Consider the following 23881-nt stretch of genomic DNA (forward strand, 5'->3'; position numbering starts at 1 on the left):
CTACTGTAACCAATTTATTATACATTTTAGAAATTGGAGCCGGTCCATTTTATAACAACTCCAATGCCAACTCTGACTCCAGAGCCCTGGTGGGAACTTTATCACATACACAGCCCCTAAACTACTGTCAGAGTAATTATAAGTAAATAGATTTGGCACTCCAAAAATATCATGCAGAAAAAATATATTTATTGTGCAGAACAATCCAGTTTGTTGCCAATATATGTTAACGTTTCGGCCTATGACAGGTCCTTTCCTTATCATACGAACCATATAAAAAGCCACATGGACACTAGCGCATTTCTCACAGCACTTTGGGGCTTTTCCCCACCACGCCATACAGGACTCTGATGTAGGCTCTTTGCTAGCACTCCCTGGGTAAGCTCACATTTCTATACCTGTTTTCCACTCACAATTAAATTACGGGCAATAGTTTGATTCAGTCCTTCACTCTGTTACAGCTTTCCTCCAGCCATATTCACTCAGCCACAACATTCTGGTAATGGTGGTTTCTTTATTTTTTTTGCTGATGAGTATCCCCCTTTCTCTAGATGACTCCAGATATGATATGCTACTTTATGATAGCGCTTCAGTGTTTCCCTTTACCTCAAGTATGAATATATGCATTTTGCCATACTATATACCTAGTTTTTTCATATTTGTTTGTATGTAATGCCATGACTAAATTGTACTTTATTTGACTTGATGTATTGACATATGTATATTATACTTTACTTATAGTTCTGAAGAAGGCCAATAAATAGGCCGAAAGATTAACATATATTGGCAACAAACTGGATTGTCCTGCACAATAAATATATTTTTTCTGCATGATGTTTTTGGAGTGCCAAATCTATTTACTGATAATTATTGGAGTGGTATCCTATTTGAGCACCCTCAGAGTGCCACGCAGCCTTTTCCTACTGTCAGAGTAATACAGGAGGGCAATAGATCACTGAATGTGCCTTGTAGCATGAAAGGAAAATTAGAAACTTTAGAAAGTACTACTAGCGACATGATAGATGGACAGATGCCCTCCTAGGACATTACAATGGATAAATGCTGTCAATTCATCACTCATCATGAAAGGGTAGTATATAAAAATAAACAAAAGGTCTACAGTGTGAAGAATTTGACGTGATTCCTCCATCATTGCATGCCCGACTCTGGACCCTAGAACTGTGACGGTAATAAACTTTGCTTTGTTATTCTTGGACTACAGTCTCACTTTTGTTGTCCCTGGATAAACTCAACTCGGCTACCTGACTCTGAAGGTACTTTGGCTTTCCTCATCTTTTTTCTGCCTTGTAATTTGGCCCTTGTGAGTACATTCTGAGCTTCTATTTTGCATTGGGAATCTTTCTAGTAAACCATAGAAATAACGGTTTTCCTTGGTCTGGCTAAGTAGCAGAGTCAGAATGTTACGAGAAGGTGAGCTTCTGTGACATAACTTACGCAAAATAAAGAGGAAAAAATAAAAATGGGTGTCTGTTTCTATGATGAAATAGCACTCAAGTGACTGGCAGCTGAAAGAATGTACACAGAGCCCCGCCATCTGGATTCAGGGTGATGGGACGTAATGTTTATTATGATCTGCTCCACTTGTTGGGTGGCATGACCTGTGATGAAACATGGCAGCCATTTACAAGTTCACCAGATAATTATTCCAACATGTGGAGGAGTTTTCGGTGTGTATTTATTCTGTCTTGCTGGATTACAGGCTATTAGCCAATAATCTGCTCCTGTGATTGTGTGACATAACATGGAGGGTCAGGTGGCCCATCTGACAGGGGCATTACAAGGCTTCTCCATGGTAAGCAGTCCTGACGCTGTATTTATATTCTACTTGTAGCCCAATGTCATATTAAGAAGCCGCCCTAGTGCCCATGACAGTATTAACCTTGTAAGGCTTGACCACTACACTTCACCGCACACAGAGGGTCTAATCCTACGTGCGAACCATTTACCACTCTCATGTACAGTCTAGCGATTGGCCACGGGGCCAGCATCACTATTATGGCTGCAAATTGGGCTTGGAAAAGAAATAGTAATATTATATTTAAAAAAAAAAATCACTTGCGCTTTTTATACAATGTTTTCCTGTGTATTTCTTAATGGAGTTTGAAGATGATGGGAGAAAACACAGTGACAAAAAAATTTAAAAAAAAAAACACAATGCAAGACGACAAGTGTCATCATTTTAGCAAAGGAAGTGTCACATTACATTGTAATTAGGCCTCGGATGCCAGGGTTCTTCAAATGTGCTTAAAAAAAAGAAGAAAAATCGTACAAGAATCAGTGTTTCAGAATTCACGAATATACAAATATTATTGGTTTATGAAACAGTGGAATTGCTTATTTTCCTATTTCTCCATCACGCAAAAAATCAAAAAATAAGTTATCCAATTATTGAAAATTTTTTATTTTTTTTTTACTTATATAAACAGTGAATACAAAACAGGGTGACTAATAAGCATAGTACAGGGTGGGCCATTTATATGGATACACCTAAATTAAATGGGAATGGTTGGTCATATCAATTTCCTGTTTGTGGCACCTATGGGAGGGGGAAAACTTTTCCAGATGGGTGGTGACCATGGCGGCCATTTTGAAGTTGGCCATTTTGGATCCAACTTTATTTTTTTCAAAGGGAAGAGGGTCATGTGACACATCAAACTTATTGCGAATTTCATAAGAAAAACAATGGTGAGCTTGGTTTTAACGTAACTTTATTCTTTCATGAGTTTTTTACAAGTTTATGACCACTTATAAAATGAGTTCAAAGTGTTGCCCATTGTGTTGGATTGTCAATGCAACCCTCTTCTCCCACTCTTGACACACTGATAGCAACACCGCAGAAGAAATGCTAGCACAGGCTTTCAGTATCCGTTGTTTCAGATGCTGCACATCTCGTATCTTCACAGCATAGACAATTGCCTTCAGATGACCCCAAAGATAAAAGTCTAAGGCTGCGTGCCCACTATGCGTTTTTCAAGCGTTTTTTGCTGCGGAATTTCCGCAGCGAAAACACTTAAAAAACGCTTGGTAATACGTGCCCCATGGTCCCCAATGATAATCCACGTGCTGTGCACATGCTGTGGAAATTTCCACTGCGGATTATCATTGCGGAAAAATCCACAGCATGTCCATTAATTTTGCGGACACGCAGCGTAATTGCCGCCATTGACTTGCATTGAAACGCATAATATCCGTGTCGGTACATTTGTACACACGGATATTATGCGTTTCTATGTGTGGATGGTACCCGGGTTTGGAGAAGATGAGACTCTCCTCCAGACCCAGGTACCATAGAACCTGTAAAAAAAAGAATTTAAAATAAAAAATAAATAGTATACGTCATGGCAGGTCCTTCACAACACCGCGACCCATACAGCAGACCAGACGGAGCGGAGAAAACACGGGAGGACATCGGAAGGTAAGTATAATCTTTATTTTTTACCATTTTTATTCTTTTTTTTTTTAACTAACTTGGTCACACTACTATAAATCCATGCCAGTTGCATGGATTTATATAGTGTGAACATGTTGTCAAGCACTTTTACAAGTGATGCTAAAATCGCTTGGAAAAGCGCTTGATAACCCGCATGCAGAAATGCATGTGAAGAACGCTTGAGAAACGCTTCTACCTGGCGGGAAAAACGCATGTAAAATTCGCATGAGTTTTTCCTGCCAGGGAGAAGCCGAAAAAATATGCAGCATTTCTGCATCGTGGGCACATAGCCTGAGGGGGTCAGATCGGGAGACCTTGGTGGCCATTCAACTGGCCCACGACGACCAATCCACTTTCCCGGAAACTGTTCACGTAGGAATGCTCGGACCTGACACCCATAATGTAGTGGTGCACCATCTTGTCGGAAAAACTCGGGGAACGTGCCATCTTCAGTGCATAAAGAGGGCAAAACATCATCATGTAACAATTTCTGATATCCAGTGGAATTGAGGTTTCCATTGATGAAGAATGGCCCCACTATCTTTGTACCCCATATACCACACCATACCATCAAGATACGAGATGTGCAGCATCTGAAACAACGGATACTGGAAGCCTGTGCTAGCATTTCTTCTGCGGTGTTGCTATCAGTTTGTCAAGAGTGGGAGAAGAGGGTTGCATTGACAATCCAACACAATGGGCAGCACTTTGAACACATTTTCATAAGTGGTCATAAACTTGTAAAAAAACTCATGAAAGAATATAGTTACGTTAAAACCAAGCACACCATTGTTTTTCTTATGAAATTCTAAATAAGTTTGATGTGTCACATGACCCTCTTCCCATTGAAAAAAATAAAGTTGGATCCAAAATGGCCACCATGGTCACCACCCATCTGGAAAAGTTTTCCCCCTCCCATATACTAATGTGCCACAAACAGGAAGTTGCTATCACCAACCATTCCCATTTAATTTAGGTGTATCCATATAAATGACCCAACCTGTACAATAATTATTACGTTATATTGTCACCAAAAATAACTATAAACTCAATAACAAAATAACAAATAAATACCTAGAGAATGATTCTTATTCTAAGGTTAAAATTGGAACAGGCTGGATTGCCTTATAAGTATAATTGTGTGTTGCTGAATTTGAAGACCGATTAAATTAATAAAGGTTATTTGGAGTTAATCTGTGGGCAATACGATAGGAGGTCTTACGTTGCTACCTTTTTAGTCTTTTTTTTCTATTTAGGTTTGGGTAACGGTGGTATAGCGTTCCAATATTTTGAGGAATTGTGGACGAGTATGATTTTCCCAACTAGTGAGTTCCTCAAAGCGACGAATCAAGTTTACTTTTAGTTTCCATTCTAAGTGAGTGGAGGAGGTGATTTTTGCTTCCAGGGATCAAGTGTTCAGCGGCTCCTAGTAGGAATGTTACCAGGTCATGTTTTTTAGGTTTAAAAGATCTTTGATGGACGAGATAGTAAGACTTCTGACTGGGTTAGAGTATGAGTAATTAAGTCTAACTTTCGTAAGGTTGATTCAATCTCTTCCCAAAACGATATTATTTTAGGTCCGAACCAAAGGCTATGGGAAAGGGTCCCTTTGTGTATTTTACATCTCAAGCATAACTTAGTTTCTGACAAACCAAAGTGGTGTAAAAGTTCTGGGGTTCTGTACCAATGAGATAAGATTTTATACGAGTTTTCTTGTAGATGTGTGCATCTGGAGAAACCATGGGAATTAGATAGGATAAAGCCCACTTCAGTGTCAGATGGGGAAAAATAACTAAATATATCCCTAAGAGAGCAAATAAGTTGGTTTGTGAGACGATGGCGTTGCTATCAAATGGTTGTATATTTTTGAGATCCCTTTAGGGATGGGATAAGAGAATTTGAAAAGCACATCGAGCCAGGAACAACCTCTAATAGTTGAGAATTTTAAATTTAAAAGAGGATAGGATATGGGTTGAATGTTCTCGTTGTAGAAAATTACAAGGGCGATGAATAGTTTCATTTGGCCAAGAATCAGTCATAGGTATTTTATTGGTTAAAAGGTGAGAGACGGAGTAATTGTGTAAGCCAGACCATAGGTTGAAAGGGTCTGAGTAATTAGGGTCCAGAAAATACAGTATACTAGATATAGGAACATGTGCTGAACGAGTTGAAGTGAGGGAACAGGTTTTTTCTATCGACCGTTTAATGGTTAGAGTTGTGGAAGTGATGATATCACAATGTGTTTCAGAGGGGGGCACCACTTCCGTCCAGATATACTTTTGAGCGTTCTTTCCAAAGAGAAGGAATTCTATATTTGTTTTATCGGCCTGCTTCGAGGATCTAGCGAGTTTCAACCACCTGTACAATGCCATCACTCTGTTTTGGATGAGAGAGAAGGGTTTATATGGAATTTTTAATTTTTGTATTTCCAGATATATTGAGAGATGATCTGTTTAGTTGAGGAAAACAAGGAAGGGGGGTGCTGGTTTATAGGAAACATATTTAAAATGTACAAAATTTTGGGAAGTATATAAGTTTTAACTATATTTTTGGTACCCTTATATGTTTTGGTATAGTAGTTCTGGGTTATTGGTGACCTTAATCCCTAAGTATTTGATAGGGATTTAGAGGGCCATTTACAGTGCATTGTGAAAGTATTTGGCCCCCTTGAACTTTTCTACCTTTTGCCACATTTCTGGCTTCAAACATGAAGATATAAAATTCTATTTTTTTGGGGGAAGAAACAACAACAAGTGGGACACAATCGTGAAGTGGAAAAAAAAATTTATTGGATATTTTAAACTTTTTTAACAAATTAAAAACTTTAAAGTGGGGAGTGCAATATTATTCGGCCCCCTTGAGTTAATACTTTGTAGCGTACACTTTTACTGCGATTACAGCTGCAAGTCTCATGGAGTATGTCTTTATCAGTTTTGCACATCGAGAGGCTTTTTGCCCATTCTTCCTTGCAAAACAGCTCGAGCTCATTGAGGTTGGATGGAGAGCATTTGTGAACAGCAATTTTCAGCTCTTTCCTCAGATTCTCGATTGGATTCAGGTCTGGACTTTGACTTGGCCATTCTAACACCTGGATACATTTATTTTTGAACCATTTCATTGTAGATTTTGCTTTATGTTTGGGATCATTGTCTTGTTGAAGATAAATCTCCGTCCCAGTCTCAGGTCTTTTGCAGACTCCAACAGGTTTTCTTCCAGAATGGTCCTGTATTTGGCTCCGTCCATCTTCCCATCAATTTTAACCATCTTCCCTGTCCCAGCTGAAGAAAAGCAGGCCCAAACCATGATGCTGCCACCAGCATGTTTGACAGTGGGGATGGGATTTTGAGGGTGATGAGCGGTGTTGTTTTTACGCCAAACATATCGTTTTGCATTGTGGCCAAAAAGTTAGATTTTGGTTTCATCTGACCAGAGCACCTTATTCCACATGTTTGGTGTGTCTCCCAGGTGGCTTGTGGCAAACTTCAAACAAGACTTTTTATGGATATCTTTGAGAAAAGGCTTTCTTCTTGCCACTCTTCCATAAAGGCCAGATTTGTGCAGTGTACGACTGATTGTTGTCCTATGGACAGACTCTCCCACCTCAGCTGTAGATCTCTGCAGTTCATCCAGAGTGATGATGGGCCTTTTGGCTGCATCTCTGATCAGTCTTCTCCTTGTTCGAGATGAAAGTTTAGAGGGACGGCCGGGTCTTGATAGATTTGCAGTGGTCTGATATTCCTTCCATTTCAATATGATCGCTTGCACAGTGCTCCTTGAGATGTTTAAAACTTGGGAAATCTTTTTGTATCCAAATCCGGCTTTAAACTTCGCCACACCAGTATCTCTGACCTGCCTGGTGTGTCCCTTGGTCTTCATGATGCTCTCTGCACTTGAAACAGAACCCTGAGACTATCACAGACCAGGTGCATTTATACGGAGACTTGATTACACACAGGTGGATTCTACTTATTACCAGTCATTTAGGGCAACATTGGATCATTCAGAGATCCTCACTGAACTTCTGGAGTAAGTTTGCTGCACTGAAAGTAAAGGGGCCGAATAATATTGCACGCCCCACTTTTCAGTTTTTAATTTTTTAAAAAAAGTTTAAAATATCCAATAAATTTTCGAGCCACTTCACGATTGTGTCCCACTTGTTGATTCTTTACAAAAAATTAGAATTTTATATCCTTATGTTTTAAGCCAGAAATGTGGCAAAAGGTAGAAAAGTTCAAGGGGGCCAAATACTTTCACAATGCACTATAAAAGGGGTGGATTTTTGTAGGTAGTGGAAGTCTGCTGAGGGTGTAGAATCCAATAATTTGTATGTAACATGAAATAGTATTAAAATATAAAACTCACGAAAAAAAAAAAAGCCCAAATATAACTTACTAAATTAGAAGGAAAGGGAAAAAAAAAAATAAATAAAAAGCTCTGGCTCTTGGAATTCTGCATCATTATATAAATCATATTATTGTTAAAAAGTAGGAAGTGTATGCAACATTTAGAATTGCTCTTCTGAATGAAAAAAAATAAAAATTACGGTTCATCAATATGAACTCCCAAAAGGCGCCATTTGAAAATATGTGTAGCTCAAGGCGAACCTTCCTACAAATCAAGGGAACTTGTCACTTGATTCCTACTGAAAATCCATGGGTAGCATGAATCAGACAAAATATAGTTTGAAGAGCAATGGCGTAACTAGAGTCTGATGGGCCCCGATGCAAGATTTGGACCGACCCCCACCCCATCCTGAATATGCAATATCTATGCATATATTGTATTTATTTTATACAGTGCTGGTCAATATTATTTGGCACCCCTTCACTTTTGTCATACACTGTACAATATCTTCAGAAATAAATGGTAATGTACCAAAGTTATATCCTCAGGATTTTTTAATTAGTGGTCCAAAGTAATACAACAATAAAACATTGATACATGAAAGTTGAAAAATAATTTCAAAGAAGATTAGGGGTGCAGCAATAAAGGCAAGCCCTAATACTTTGTTGCACACCCTTTGGCATTGCTGACAACCTTCAAACGTTTCTTGTAGCCATCTATAAGCTTCTTGCACTTCTCAGCTGGAATTTTCTCACACTCTTCCTTTGCAGTTTATTCAAGCTCTTGAATGTTTCCAGGGTTCTTTTTCCTAATGGCAGATTTCAGCTCACCCCAAAGATTTTCAATGGGATTGAGGTCAGGACTCATTGCTGGCCATTTTAAAACAGTCCATTTTTTCTTTTTCAACCATTCCTGTGTACTTTTGGATGTGTGCTTTGGATCATTGTCTTGCTGGAGGACACATGATCTTCGACTCAAACAAAGTTTTCTTACACTGGGTAGGACATTTCGCTCTAAAATCTCTTGATAATTCTCTGATTTCATGATTCCTGTGATACGGTCAAGGCTTCCAGTACCGGATGCAGCAAAGCAACCCCAAAGCATTATGGATCCTCCACCATGCTTAACTGTTGGTAAGGTATACCTTTCCTTATAAGCTTCAGTGCGCCGTCTGTAAACAAATTGCTGTTTTGCATTGCCAAAAAGCTCTATTTTTGTTACATCTGTCCACAGAACATTTTCCCAGAAGGATTGTGTTCTGTCAGGGTACTCTTTAGAAAAGATCAGTCGTTCCTTTTAATGTCTTTTTTATGCAATGGTTTCTTTCTTGGCCTACTGCTTGGTTTAGTGTGAGGCTTATGTTACTTGTTGAAACCATGACCTCAGGTTGGCCTTCAGATGTTTGATCTGGCGTTTTTCCTACCATTCGCACCAACCTTCAAAGACATCTCTTGCCTCTTTCCCCCACGTCCAGGGAGGTTCTTGATGGTTCCATACTTGGCAATCTTCTAAATAACATTGCGCACTGTTGAAACTAGGATATCAAGGTCTTTGGAGATGGCCTTATACTCTTTGGAAGTCTTGTGTTTGCTAATAATAGCTGTTCTGAAATCCTCAGACAGCTCTTTTGTCTTCACCATTGTGACAAATGAACAGGGCCTACCATGTGCCTTTTTAAAACACTGAAGTCATCATTCATTGGTCAATTCATGTAACATGGGAGCTGACAATCACAGCAGAATCTATTTTTTGATTTACCAGAGCAGAGTCAAAATGTGTTTCCATACTAAATTAATGTAAATGGTCACAGTGTCACAGCAAGCTTTAGGGTTTTTTTTATTTTTCCCTCCAATTGTTTTTAGTTTTAAATTATTGTTTATCATTTGCACTTTAGTATTTAACACGAGTGCTCGATACAGAAAAACTGTTTCACTTAATTTTTTCAGGAGATATTCCACATTAGAGTTAGAGGTAGGTGGAAGGTCCTTAAAGATGATTTCAGGGAATTAGGCTGCAAGCTGAAAGCAAGGACCTCCAAGGTGGTATTCTGTGAAATACTACCGGTACCACGTGCCACGCCAGAGAGGCAAAGGGAGATTAGGGAGATAAATAAGTGGCTCAAGAACTGGTGTAGGAAGGAGGGATTTGGGTTCCTGGAGAACTGGGCTGACTTCTCAGTTGGCTACAGACTCTACGCTAGGGACCGGCTGCACCTTAATGGGGAGGGTGCAGCTGTGCTGGGTGAGAAAATGGCTAGAAGGTTGGAGGAGTGTTTAAACTATGGATTGGGGGGGGGGTATTCATTTTAGAGGTGGGGGAAGATTGTGCCCAGGTCACTATCTGCACTAATAAAGAAATTGGGGGTGGGGTTAGAACAGTCAATATAGTAAGAAGGAATAGAGGTACAGAGAGATACATAAAATGCACGTACACTAATGCCAGAAGCCTCACCAACAAAATGGAGGAATTAGAATTAATTTTGTTGGAAAATAATTATGACATGGTGGGGATATCTGAGACGTGGCTGGACGAGAGCCATGACTGGGCAGTTAATTTACAGGGCTATAGTCTGTTCAGAAATGACAGTACAAACAAGCGGGGGGGGGGGGGGGGGGTTTATATGTAAAATCATCCTTAAAACCCGTCTTGAGGGAGGATATATGTGAATCTAATGAAAATGTAGAGTCCCTGTGGGTGGAGATAAGGGGAAAAATAATAAATTACTGATAGGGGTTTGTTATAAGTCTCCAAAAATAATGGAAGCAGAGGAGAATATCCTTGTAAAGCAAATAGATGAAGCAGCGACTCAAGGAGAAGTCATTATTATGGGGGACTTCAACTACCCTTAAATACATTGGGGGACAGAAACCTGTAGTTCAAGCAAAGGTAATAGGTTTTTGACAACTATGAGAGACAATTACCTTTCACAACTGGTTCAGGACCCAACAAGAAGGGGGGCACTGCTAGACCTAATATTAACCAATAGGCCAGACCGCATATCAAATATGCGAGTTGGGGGTCACTTGGGTAATAGTGATCACAAAATAATAAGTTTTCATGTAACCTTTAATAAGATGTGTAGTAGAGGGGTTACAAGGACACTAAACTTCAGGAAGGCAAATTTCCAATGGTTGAGAGATGATCTTAGTGCAATAAACTGGGACGATATCCTGAGACATAAAACTACACAAAGCAAATTAGCATCCTGAATAGGACCTGTGCACAATATATACCCTATGGGAATAAACATGCTGGAAATAGGAGGAAACCACTATGGCTAAATAGAGCTGTAAGGGGCACAATAAGTGACAAAAAGAAAGCATTTAGAGAACTAAAGCAAGTAGGTAGTGATGAGGCATTAAATAAATATAGAAAATTAAATAAATTCTGTAAAAACCAAAATCAAGGCAGCAAAGATTGAGGCAGAGAGAATCATTGCCAGAGAAAGTAAAAATAACCCCAAAATATTCTTTAACTACATAACTAGTAAAAAAAAAATAAAAAAGGATAGTGTTGGCCCCCTTAAAAATAGTCTGGGTGAAATGGTGGATGAGGAAAAAGCCAATATGCTAAATGATTCTTTTTTCAACCGTATTTACACAAGAAAATCGCATGACAGAAAACATGATTAGTGATGACAAAAATTCTCCATTAAATGTCACTTGCTTAACCCAGCAGGAAGTACGGCGGCGTCTAAAAATCACTAAAGTTGACAAATCCCCGGGCCTGGATGGGATACACCCGCGAGTACTGCAGGAATTAAGAAACGTCATAGATAGACCATTATTTTTAATCTTTAAAGATTCCATAATAACAGGGTCTGTACCACACGACTGGCGTATAGCAAATGTGGTGCCAATATTCAAAAAGGGGACAAAAACTGAACTTGGAAATTATAGGCCAGTAAGCTTAACCTCTACTGTGGGTAAAATCCTGGAGGGTTTCCTAAGAGATGCTATGCTAGAGTGTCTGAAGAAGAATAACCTCATGACCCAATATCAACATGGGTTTACGAGGGACCGTTCCTGTCAAACTAATCTGATCAGTTTTTATGAGGAGGCAAGTTCTGGACTGGACCAAGGAAATGCAGTGGATGTTGTGTATATGGACTTTTCAAAAGCTTTTGATACGGTTCCACACAAAAGGTTGATACATAAAATGAGAACAATGGGGATAGGGGAAAATATATGTATGTGGGTTAAGAACTGGCTCAGTGATAGGAAACAAAAGGGTGGTTATTAATGGAAAACACACAGACTGGATCACAGTTAACAGTGGGGTACCACAGGGGTCAGTATTGGGCCCCCTTCTTTTTAACATATTTATTAATGACCTTGTAGGGGGCATACAGAGTAATATTTCAATATTTGCAGATGACACTAAACTCTGCAGGGTAATTAATACAGAGGAGGACAATTTTATATTACAGGAGGATCTATGTAAACTAGAAGTTGGGCTGATAAATGGCAAATGAGCTTTAATGGGGATAAATGTAAGGTAATGCACTTGGGCAGAGGAAATAAAATGTATAATTATATGCTTAATTGTACAACACTGGGCAAAACTGTAACTGAAAAAGACCTGGGTGTATTGGTGGACGACAAGCTCACGTTTAGTGACCAGTGTCAGGCAGCTGCTGCAAAGGCAAATAAAATAATGGGATGCATTAAAAGAGGTATAGATGCTCATGAGGAGAACATAATTTTACCTCTATACAAGTCACTAGTGCGACCACACTTAGAATACTGTGTACAGTTCTGGTCTCTTATTACACTTGGGGTTATTTACTGTGGAAAAAAGAAGGCTTACGGGTGATCTTATTACTATGTACAAGTATATAAGGGGACAGAACAAAGACCTTTCTACTGATCTTTTTACTCTGAGGCCAGAGACGGGGACAAGGGGGCATCTTCTACGTCAGGAGGAAAGAAGGTTTAATCATAATCACAGACGGGGATTCTTTACTGTAAGAGCAGTGAGACTATGGATCTCTCTGCCGCATGATGTTGTAATGAGTGATTCACTATTAAAATTTAAGAAGGGCATGGATGTCTTTCTTGAAAAGTATAATATTACAGGTTATATATACTAGATTCCTTGATAGGGCGTTGATCCAGGGAACTAGTCTGATTGTCGTATGGAGTCGGGAAGGAATTTTTTTCCCCAATGTGGAGCTTAGTGATTGCCACATGGGTTTTTTTTGGCCTTCCTCTGGATCAACATGTTAGGCTATGGGTTGAACTAGATGGACTTAGTCTTCCTTCAACCTTAAAAACCATGTTACTATTATGTACTTAAACTTCATGGGTGTCAATAATGATGAGCAGGACTGTAATATATGTAATCTTCCATCCTGGTATACATGTCACTCATTATGGTATATATGGCCTTCATTCTGGCATATGTCCCCAGTTCTGCCGCTTTTCTTTAAAGCATAGAAAAAAAATAAACCATTATACTCACTAGGGGAGTACATAGAAGTCAAGGGGTCCCATAGCTGAAGTATAATGCACTCCCCATAGTATAATGCAACCACCATAGTCCTCCATATAATATAGTGCATAGCCCATAGGCAGCGTATATTGCCGTGCATGGACCCGATGTGTCTGTGTGCCGCTATGCACTTCAACTGGTTGTGTGTCTGATGACACACATCCAATTGAGCTTATGCTGGAGTCGGAGGGTCGCCACCCGCACAGGCCCGGTCACGACCTCTGAGACCATGTTCGCTATGCCCCTGTTGAATTGAATCAGGGTCTATAGTAATAGGCAAGACTAGTTAGGAGCCACCCCCAGCTGGATTGTCCCAGCTCTGCTTCTCGTGATTGACAGGTCTCTCAAATGTGTCTACATAGGGAGACACCTATCAATCACCTTAGGACAGGCCATCAGTGGCCAAACCCTTTAAGAAGCCAAAAGGAAAGACATAAGCAAGGATCTTAGAAAAGCAATTGTTGCACCCCATCAATCTAAGAAAAAGTTATAAGGCCATTTTCAAACTATTAAGTCCATTCTGCAGTGAAACAAGAGTCAAGTCAGTTGAAAATCTCCCTCGAGGTGGACATTCCGGTAAATTTACCCCAAGATTACCCTAAAGGTCGCAGTTACCTTAGTAACCTTAGTGCATGATTATCCTTATACTTATTTCATTCAATAAAATGCAATTAAATTATTTAAAAAATCATGCAATGTGATTTTCTGATTTTTATTTTTAGATTCTGTCTCTCACAGGTGAAGTGTATCTACGATAAAAATTACAGACCTCGCCATTCTTTTTAGATGGGAAAACTTGAAAATTCGTCAGTGTATCAAATACTTATTTCCCCACTGTAGGTTACATTTACCCCACCTTCTTCCGTAAGTCACACAATGAGATTACAATCATACCTGCTTGCTTGACAGCATTGTAGAGGAGTCGAGTTCCCAACATGCTCATGTTCTCTACAGAAATAAGAATGAATAACATATTATAGGAGGCACAAATTCAAATGGTATCATATAAAGGCCAAAGACTAATACAGCTATATGAAAAAGTTTGGGCACCCCTATTTATCTTAAGCTTAATGTTTTATAAAAATTGGTGTTTTTGCAACAGCTATTTCAGTTTGATATATGTAATAACTGTTGGACACAGTAATGTTTCTGCCTTGAAATGAGGTTTATTGTACTAACAGAAAACGTGCAATCTGCATTCAAACAAAATTTAACAGGTGCATAAGAATGGGCACCTCACCAGAAAAGTGACATTAGTATTTAGTAGATCCTCCTTTTGCAAAAATAACAGCCTCTAGTCGCTTCCTGTAGCTTTTAATGATTTCCTGGATGAAGGTATTTTTGACCATTCCTCTTTACAAAACAATTCCAGTTCAGTTAAGTTTGATGGTCGCCGAGCATGGACAGCCCTCTTCAAATGATCCCACAGATGTTCAATGATATTCAGGTCTGGGGACTGGGATGGCCATTCCAGAACATTGTAATTGTTCCTCTGCATGAATACCTGAGTAGATTTGGAGCGGTGTTTTGGATCATTGTCTTGCTGAAAGATCCATCCCCTGCGTAACTTCAACTTTGTCACTGATCCTTGAACATTATTGTCAAGAATCTGCTGATACTGAGTGGAATCCATGCGTCCCTCAACTTTAACAAGATTCCCGGTGCCAGCATTGGCCACACAGCGCCAAAGCATGATGGAACCTCCACCAAATTTTACTGTGGGTAGCAAGTGTTTTTCTTGGAATGCTGTGTTTTTTTTCCGCCATGCATAACGCCTTTTTGTATGACCAAACAACTCAATCTTGGTTTCATCAGTCCACAGGACCTTCTTCCAAAAATAAATTGGCTTCTCGAAATGTGCTTTTGCATACCTCAGCCGACTCTGTTTATGGCGTGCTTGCAGAAACGGCTTCTTTCGCATCACTCTCCCATACAGCTTCTCCTTGTGTAAAGTGCGTTGTATAGTTGACCGATGCACAGTGACACCATCTGCAGCAAGTTGATGCTGCAGCTCTCTGGAGGTGGTCTGAGGATTGTCCTTGACTGATCTCACCATTCTTCTTCTCTGCCTTTCTGATGTTTTTCTTGGCCTGCCACTTCTGGCCTTAACAAGAACTGTCCCTGTGTTCTTTCATTTCCTTACTATGTTCCTCACAGTGGAAACTGACAGGTTAAATCTCTGAGACAGCTTTTTGTATCCTTCCCCTGAACAACTATGTTGAATAATCTAAGTTTTCAGATCATTTGACAGTTGTTTTGAGGAGCCCATGATGCCACTCTTCAGAGGAGATTCAAACAGTATAACAACTTGCAAGTGGCCACTTTAAGTAGCTTTTCTCATGATTGCATACACCTGGCTATGAAGTTCAAAGCTCAATGAGGTTACAAAACCAAAAAAAGTGCTTTAGTAAGTCAGTAAAAAGTAGGTAGGAGTATTTAAAACAAGAAAATTATAAGGGTGCCCATACTTATGCACCTGTCAAATTTTGTTTGAATGCAGATTGCACATTTTCTGTTAGTATAATAAACCTCATTTCAAGGCAGAAACATTACTGTGTCCAACAGTTATTACATATATCAAACTGAAATAGCTGTTGCAAAAACACCAATTCTTATAAAACATTAAGCTTAAGATTAATAGGGGTGCCCAAACTTTTTCATATAACTGTATACAGAAAAGTCTATAGCACAAAAAGCAGATACAGATTTACCATTTATACATACAATGTGCCTAAATGGACCTTGGTATTTTACAATAAGTGTTTTCTCTCTCCTTTCCTAGGGTGCCTGAGATGTGGCCTGTCATGTACACAATCTGACACTGCAGAACTGGATTCGGGGAGGCAGGTAAAAGCCATCATATTTCTTTGTCTAAACCTACATACAGCAGCATAAATCTCCAGATATCTCCTTCTTGGACCTATGGGGTGGGTGATTTTACGGAAACACAATAATGAAGTACTATCCTAAAACTTTAGCTTTCCAACCATGGGTGGAGGCATGCTATAGAGGTGCACACTCACTTTTAAGGGATACTAAATCTCAGACATTAATGGTATATTTACATGATTTGTCATCAAGGGATAAATGTGGATTCCATGTCTGGAGAAATCAGGCTGGAAGTGCACTAAAGGTGAGGGAAAGCCCTTGGACTGCTCCTTCCAAATGCAATAATGCACTTCTGGCCACATTTGCATCAGAATTCTGATTACTCATGGCTGGCACCTTGAATTTCGGCAAAAAAAGTATTGTTATTGATTGGGTGAGGGGGGAGCAACTACAGACACATACCACTGTTTACACATGTACAATTGTGCTGACAACTCGGCACTAAGGTTTCAATTCGAGCGGGGAGATTTGATTTGCAGGAACAAGTCCACAGCCAGGTCAGTGTACAGTGACTGCTGGACAGGATCCCTGATAACCGTCTCTTACTTGACGGCATCCGCAGCTCTTCTTTTGATTAGCTGAGCTGACACGACACTTGTGTGCATCACTCAGCCATGATGCAGTCAAATCATGAGTGCATCACCCTGCAGAGGCCAACAGGGAAAGGGAAAATTGCGGCTCCCATCTAGCGATCCCACAATCCTGCCCTTACCACAGACATTTCCCCTGTGATTTGACCCCGCGAGGCAGCCCTTACCGCAGACATTTCCTCTGTGATTTGACCCCGCGATCCTGCCCTTACCGCAGACATTTCCCCTGTGATTTGACCCCGCGATCCTGCCCTTACCGCAGACATTTCCCCTGTGATTTGACCCCGCGATCCTGCCCTTACCGCAGACATTTCCCATGTGATTTGACCCCGCGATCCTGCCGCAGACATTTCCCATGTGATTTGACCCCGCGATCCTGCCCGTGCCGCAGACATTTCCCATGTGATTTGACCCCGCGATCCTGCCCGTGCCGCAGACATTTCCCCTGTGATTTGACCCCGCGATCCTGCCCTTGCCGCAGACATTTCCCCTGTGATTTGGCCCCGCGATCCTGCCCGTGCCGCAGACATTTCCCCTGTGATTTGACCCCGCGATCCTGCCCGTGCCGCAGACATTTCCCCTGTGATTTGACCCCGCGATCCTGCCCGTGCCGCAGACATTTCCCCTGTGATTTGACCCCGCGATCCTGCCCGTGCCGCAGACATTTCCCCTGTGATTTGGCCCCGCGATCCTGCCCGTGCCGCAGACATTTCCCCTGTGATTTGGCCCCGCGATCCTGCCCGTGCCGCAGACATTTCCCCTGTGATTTGGCCCCGCGATCCTGCCCGTGCCGCAGACATTTCCCCTGTGATTTGGCCCCGCGATCCTGCCCGTGCCGCAGACATTTCCCCTGTGATTTGGCCCCGTGATCCTGCCCGTGCCGCAGACATTTCCCCTGTGATTTGGCCCCGCGATCCTGCCCGTGCCGCAGACATTTCCCCTGTGATTTGGCCCCGTGATCCTGCCCGTGCCGCAGACATTTCCCCTGTGATTTGGCCCCGCGATCCTGCCCTTACCGCAGACATTTCCCTGTTATTTGATTCTCACAAATGCTCACAGTGTAAACTCAAACTCATTTTTTCAATTGATGAATAATTAATGTCCAAAAAAAACGTATTCCGACCAATCCTGAATAGAGACCAATAGTGACGCTCACTGCTGCCACAACATGGCACAGAACGTCGGAACAGCGCGGGATGCTGGACATTGGGACAACTTACTTAGGGTTCATGAATCCTGTCATCTCAGAGCCACATGTAAGGGAAAATCTAATCAGAACTCTGAAGGCCACACACAAGCCACAGTAGGTGAGCGCCCTGACCGAGTGACTGGCAGCACAGTGCCACCTGTGCCTGCTCTGTCTGCAGAACACACTTCTTACACACTTTATATAAGAAGGCAGACTTCACAACACTAAACCGAACACCAGGCACATTTGGCTTAAAAAGACCACTAACGCATGCGCAGTATACAATCCAGCGTGAAGGAGCATGCGCAGTGGCAATCGTCTTTGCGTTCCACAAGTCATGACACAATTAGGACCAAGGCTGAGGAAAGACTGAATTCAGACAAGCAGTGGCCGCCTGCAGATTCCCCGGGCCCTAGACACTGCCCGTTATGCGTTATAGCACTTTCTACTACAAGCAAATCCCCACTATACGTACCTGACAGCTGCCGCTGACCTTGCTGCAAGTGAGCTGCTGGGGCCGCTAGGAATGCAGCTATTGGTCGAGGCTACTGTCAATCAAACGGAAAGGCGGTTTTGACCCCTCTTTTCCGGCACTCTCATTAGCATCCCCAAGCCACGCCCTATCACGGCCAAACCGCTGAGAAACAGAATAGCTTCCTTGTCCATCAGACCTAATCACTTATAAGAGATTGGTCAATGCAGCTGTCTGTCATAGGATTTAACCTATCGTGATTGCGTGTCTGAAAAGAGGCGGTACACATAGCTTACAGATCATTGGATGGCAGCGTGAGATCACGTGGGTGTGTGTATACAGAAAGCATACATACGTTTGTGTATACAGTGTATGGCACTAATTCCGTGTGGTATCACTAAGCTATGTCCATGGGTGAGAGCTAGCTAAGGGAAACGTATTAAACCTATGGACGCAAACTATAGGAGTGCTGCTATTCTGTAACCGTGAGGACACAACAAAGACTAAAAATGGGGCGAGGATTGGGCAGCACTGCTTAACCCCTTTACCCCAAAGCCTGTTTTCCCCTTCATGACCAGGCCAAATTTTACAATTCTGACCACTGTCACTTTATGAGGTAATTACTCTGGAACGCTTCAACGGATCCCAGTGATTCGTGACCGGTAGCCAGGGCGATGGTCCCGGGCCCCGCGCTCTCATGGGCTCACCAGGAGCTACGCCAGTGCAACTGTATGGGCGTGCTGCTGATATAGTTACACTATGGGGCCGAGCAGGGAGACTCAATGTCCCTGCACTGCTAGGCGGCTGATATGTGGCCCTTGAGCAGGAGGGGGGCCCCCGGTGCCAGCGTCAGGCCCCCCCGCCATGGGCGTACCCAGGATCAAAACTAGGGGGGGGGGGCAAGCCATGGTCACAGATACCGAAGAGAAATATATATATATAGTACAATGCAAAGATTTCACTTCTTACATTACATGAGTGATATCTATTGTAAATTCCACAATAGCTCAGAAACCGGCAAATCTCTCCATACAGAATACTGGCCCTCATAAAATGCCCCATACAGGATACTGGTCCCCATATAACGCTCCATACAGAATACTGGCCCCCATATAACGCTCCATACAGAATACTGGCCCCCATATAACGCTTCATACAGAATACTGGCCCCCATATAACGCTCCATGCAGGATACTGGCCCCCATATAACGCGCCATACAGAATACTGGCCCCCATATAACGCTCCATGCAGGATACTGGCCCCCATATAACGCTCCATACAGAATACTGGCCCCCATATAATGCTCCATACAGGATACTGGCCGCCATAAAATGCCCCATACAGGATACTGGTCCCCATATAACGCTCCATACAGAATACTGGCCCCCATATAACGCTACATACAGAATACTGGCTCCCATATAATGTTCCATACAGGATACTGGCCCCCATATAACGCTCCATACAGAACACTGGCCCCCATATAACGCTCCAGGCAGGATACTGGCCCCCATATAACGCTCCATGCAGGATACTGGCCCCCATATAACGCTCCATACAGAATACTGGCCCCCATATAACGCTCCATGCAGGATACTGGCCCCCATATAACGCTCCATACAGAATACTGGCCCCCATGTAACGCTCCATACAGAATACTGACTCCCATATAATGCTCCATACAGGATACTGGCCCCCATATAACGCTCCATACAGAATACTGGCCCCCATATAATGCTCCATGCAGGATACTGGCCCCCATATAACGCTCCATGCAGGATACTGGCCCCCATATAACGCTCCATACAGAATACTGGCCCCCATATAACGCTCCATGCAGGATACTGGCCCCCATATAACGCTCCATACAGAATACTGGCCCCCATGTAACGCTCCATACAGAATACTGACTCCCATATAATGCTCCATACAGGATACTGGCCCCCATATAACGCTCCATACAGAATACTGGCCCCCATATAATGCTCCATGCAGGATACTGGCCCCCATATAACGCTCCATGCAGGATACTGGCCCCCATATAACGCTCCATACAGAATACTGGCCCCCATATAACGCTCCATGCAGGATACTGGCCCCTATATAACGCTCCATACAGAATACTGGCCCCCATATAACGCTCCATGCAGGCTGTTCCCCACACATAATGCCTCATGCAGGCTGTCCCCCCCCCACATAATGCCCCACGCAGGCTGTTCCCCCCCACATAATGCCCCACGCAGGCTGTTCCCCCCACATAATGCCCCATGCAGGCTGTTCCCCCCGATATAATGCCCCATGTAGGATGTCACCCCACCTTATAATGCCCCATGCAGGATGACACCCCCCCTTTCCTTATAATGCCCCATGCAGGATGTCACACCCCCCCTCCCTTTTAATGCCCTATGCAGGATGTCACACACACCCCCTCCCTTATAATGCCCCATGCAGGATGTCACACACACCCCCTCCCTTATAATGTCCCATGCAGGATGTCACACCCCCCCTCCCTTATAATGCCCCATGCAGGATGTCACACCCCCCCTTATAATGCCCCATGCAGGATGTCACCCCCCCTTATAATGCCCCATGCAGGATGTCACCCCCCCTTATAATGCCCCATGCAGGATGTCACACACCCCCCTTATAATGCCCCATGCAGGATGTCACACACCCCCACCTCACCCCACTCCCTTATATTGCCACAGGCCTCCATATAGAAAAAAAAAAAAATCAAATACTCACCTCGCATCTCACCTGCTGCCGCTGCTCCGGACTCCAGCGTCGCCGGCCTCATCCCGCTCTGCGCTGTGACTCCTCAGGAGAGAGCGTGGTGTAAAGACATCACAGTGCTGCAGCCGCGGAGGATGCAGGAACTGCTGCGGAGACACGGGGAGGGGTAAGTATTGTGCCGGGTGCCAGGGCCCTGAGCAAGCGGGGGGGAGCGGGCGCTGATGGTGAGGGGCCCCCTCGCCTGCTCAGGGCCCCGGCATTTGCCCAGGTGCTGACGCCGACCCTGGTGTGCGGCTTGCATGCCTGCATCTAGGGGGGGGGGCAGCTTCCCCCCCGCCCCACGGTGGGTACGCCCATGCCCCCCGCCCTTCACCGCAAGTTCAGTGATGAGAAAGGGAGCGTGACGCTCCCTCTCCCATCAGTCCCATGACGCAGACACTGACCAGGCTCGTTGACGTCATTTGGCGCCCGCTGTTCTGAGATGTGCGGGGAACGAGGAGAGGTATTTATTTTTTTATGGGGGTGCATTATACTATAGACTCTGCCTATGGGGGTACATTATACTATATACTCTGCCTATGGGGGTGCATTATACTATAGACTCTGCCTATGGGGGTACATTATACTATATACTCTGCCTATGGGAGTGCATTATACTATATACTCTGCCTATGGGGCTACATTCAGGGCAGGCGTCAGCACCCGGGCAAGTGCCGGGGCCCTGAGCAGGTGGGGGGCCCACTCACTGTCGGGCACCCCGCCGCCCTATGGGACCCGAGAGTGGAGGAGAGCGGTGCCAGCGCCCGCTCCCCCCCGCTTGCTCAGGGCCCCGGCACAATACTTACCTCTCCCCGTGCGTCCGCAGCAGGTCCTGTCTCTTCCGCGGCTGCTGCACTGTGACGTCTCAGATCAGAGGGCGCGGTGACGTCTTTCCACCACACTCTCTCCTGAGCCGTTACAGCGCAGAGCGGGAAGACGCCTCGGCGCGTGGAGTCCAGAGCAGCGGCAGCAGGTGAGGAGAAGTGAGGTGAGTATTTGATTTTTTTTTTATTGTATGGGGGCATGGGGCATTATATGGTGGGGTGGGGGTGTGTGACATCCTGTATGGGGCATTATAAGGGAGGGGGGGTGACATCCTGCATGGGGCATTATAAGGGAAGGGGAGGTGACATCCTGCATGGGGCATTATAAGGGTGGGGGGTGTGACATCCTGCATGGGGCATTATAAGTGAGGGGGGTGTGACATCCTGCATGGGGCATTATAAGGGAGGTGGTGTGTGACATCCTGCATGGGGCATTATAAGGAAGGGGGGGTGACATCCTGCATGGGGCATTATAAGTGAGGGGGTGTGTGTGACATCCTGCATGGGGCATTATAAGGGAGGGTGTGTGTGTGACATCCTGCATGGGGCATTATAAGGGAGGGGGGGTGACATCCTGCATGGGGCATTATAAGGGAGGGGGTGTGTGTGACATCCTGCATGGGGCATTATAAGGGAGGGGGGGTGACATCCTGCATGTGGCATTATAAGGGAGGGGGGTGTTTGACATCCTGCATGTGGCATTATAAGGGAGGGGGGGTGTGACATCCTGCATGTGGCATTATAAGGGAGGGGGGTGTGACATCCTGCATGGGGCATTATAAGGGGGGCGTGACATCCTGCATGTGGCATTATAAGGGGGGGTGACATCCTGCATGGGGCATTATAAGGGATCGGGGTGTGACATCCAGCATGGGGTATTATAATTATATGGGGGGAACAGCCTGCATGGGGCATTATGTGGGGGGAACAGCCTGTGTGGGGCCTTATGTGGGGGGAACAGCCTGTGTGGGGCATTATGTGGGGGGAACAGCCTGCGTGGGGCATTATGTGGGGGGAACAGCTGGCATGAGGCATTATGTGGGGGGAACAGCCTGCATGGAGCATTTTGTGAGGGCACAGCCTGCATGGAGAGTTATATGGGGGTCAGTATTCTGTATGGAGCGTTATATGGGGGCCAGTATACTGTGTGGAGCGATTCGCCGCTTTCAGAGCTATTGTGGAATTTACAATAGATATCGCTCATGTAATGTAAGAAGTGAAATCTTTGCATTGTACTATATATATATTTCTCTGCGGTATCTGTGCATCATGAATCGTGGTATGTGTTAAAGGGGCCCACTGAGACTCTTTCGCCCAGGGCCCACAAAAACCTGGAGCCGGCCCTGGGTACATTATACTATATACTCTGCCTATGGGAGTGCATTATACTATAGACTCTACCTAAGAGAGTGCATTATACTATAGACTCTGCCTATGGGAGTGCATTATACTATAGACTCTGCCTATGGGAGTGCATTATACTATAGACTCTGCCTATGGGAGTGCATTATACTATAGACTCTGCCTATGGGAGTGCATTATACTATAGACTCTGCCTATGGGAGTGCATCATACTATAGACTCCGCCTATGGGAGTGCATCATACTATAGACTCCGCCTATGGGAGTGCATCATACTATATACTCTGCCTATGGGGGTGCATTATACTATATACTCTGCCTATGGGAGTGCATTATACTATAGACTCTGTCTATGGGGGTGCATCATAATATATACTCTGCCTATGGGGGTGCATTATACTATATACTCTGCCTATGGGAGTGCATTATACTATAGACTTTGCCTATGGGGGTGGATCATACTATATAGACTGCCTATGGGAGTGCATTATACTA

The 23881-nt window shown here is 43.6% G+C and overlaps 1 protein-coding gene across 1 annotated transcript in view; it reads right to left on the reverse strand.

Annotated features, from left to right (window-relative positions):
* Positions 1 to 18533, reverse strand: part of NDUFS8 (NADH:ubiquinone oxidoreductase core subunit S8) — a 39342-nt gene extending 20809 nt beyond the window's left edge. The window contains exons 1-2 of the mRNA XM_073681471.1: positions 18432 to 18533; positions 14183 to 14236 (exon numbers count right to left, since the gene is read on the reverse strand). Of these exons, the coding sequence (XP_073537572.1) occupies positions 14183 to 14231 (49 nt within the window). The 5' untranslated portion in view covers positions 14232 to 14236; positions 18432 to 18533. The remainder of the gene's footprint in view (positions 1 to 14182; positions 14237 to 18431) is intronic.
* Between the last annotated feature and the right edge of the window lie 5348 nt (positions 18534 to 23881).

This window comes from Phyllobates terribilis, unplaced genomic scaffold, assembly GCF_046119375.1.
Source record: "Phyllobates terribilis strain yellow unplaced genomic scaffold, ASM4611937v1 Scaffold_5__5_contigs__length_657084704, whole genome shotgun sequence".
Lineage (NCBI taxonomy): Eukaryota > Metazoa > Chordata > Amphibia > Anura > Dendrobatidae > Phyllobates > Phyllobates terribilis.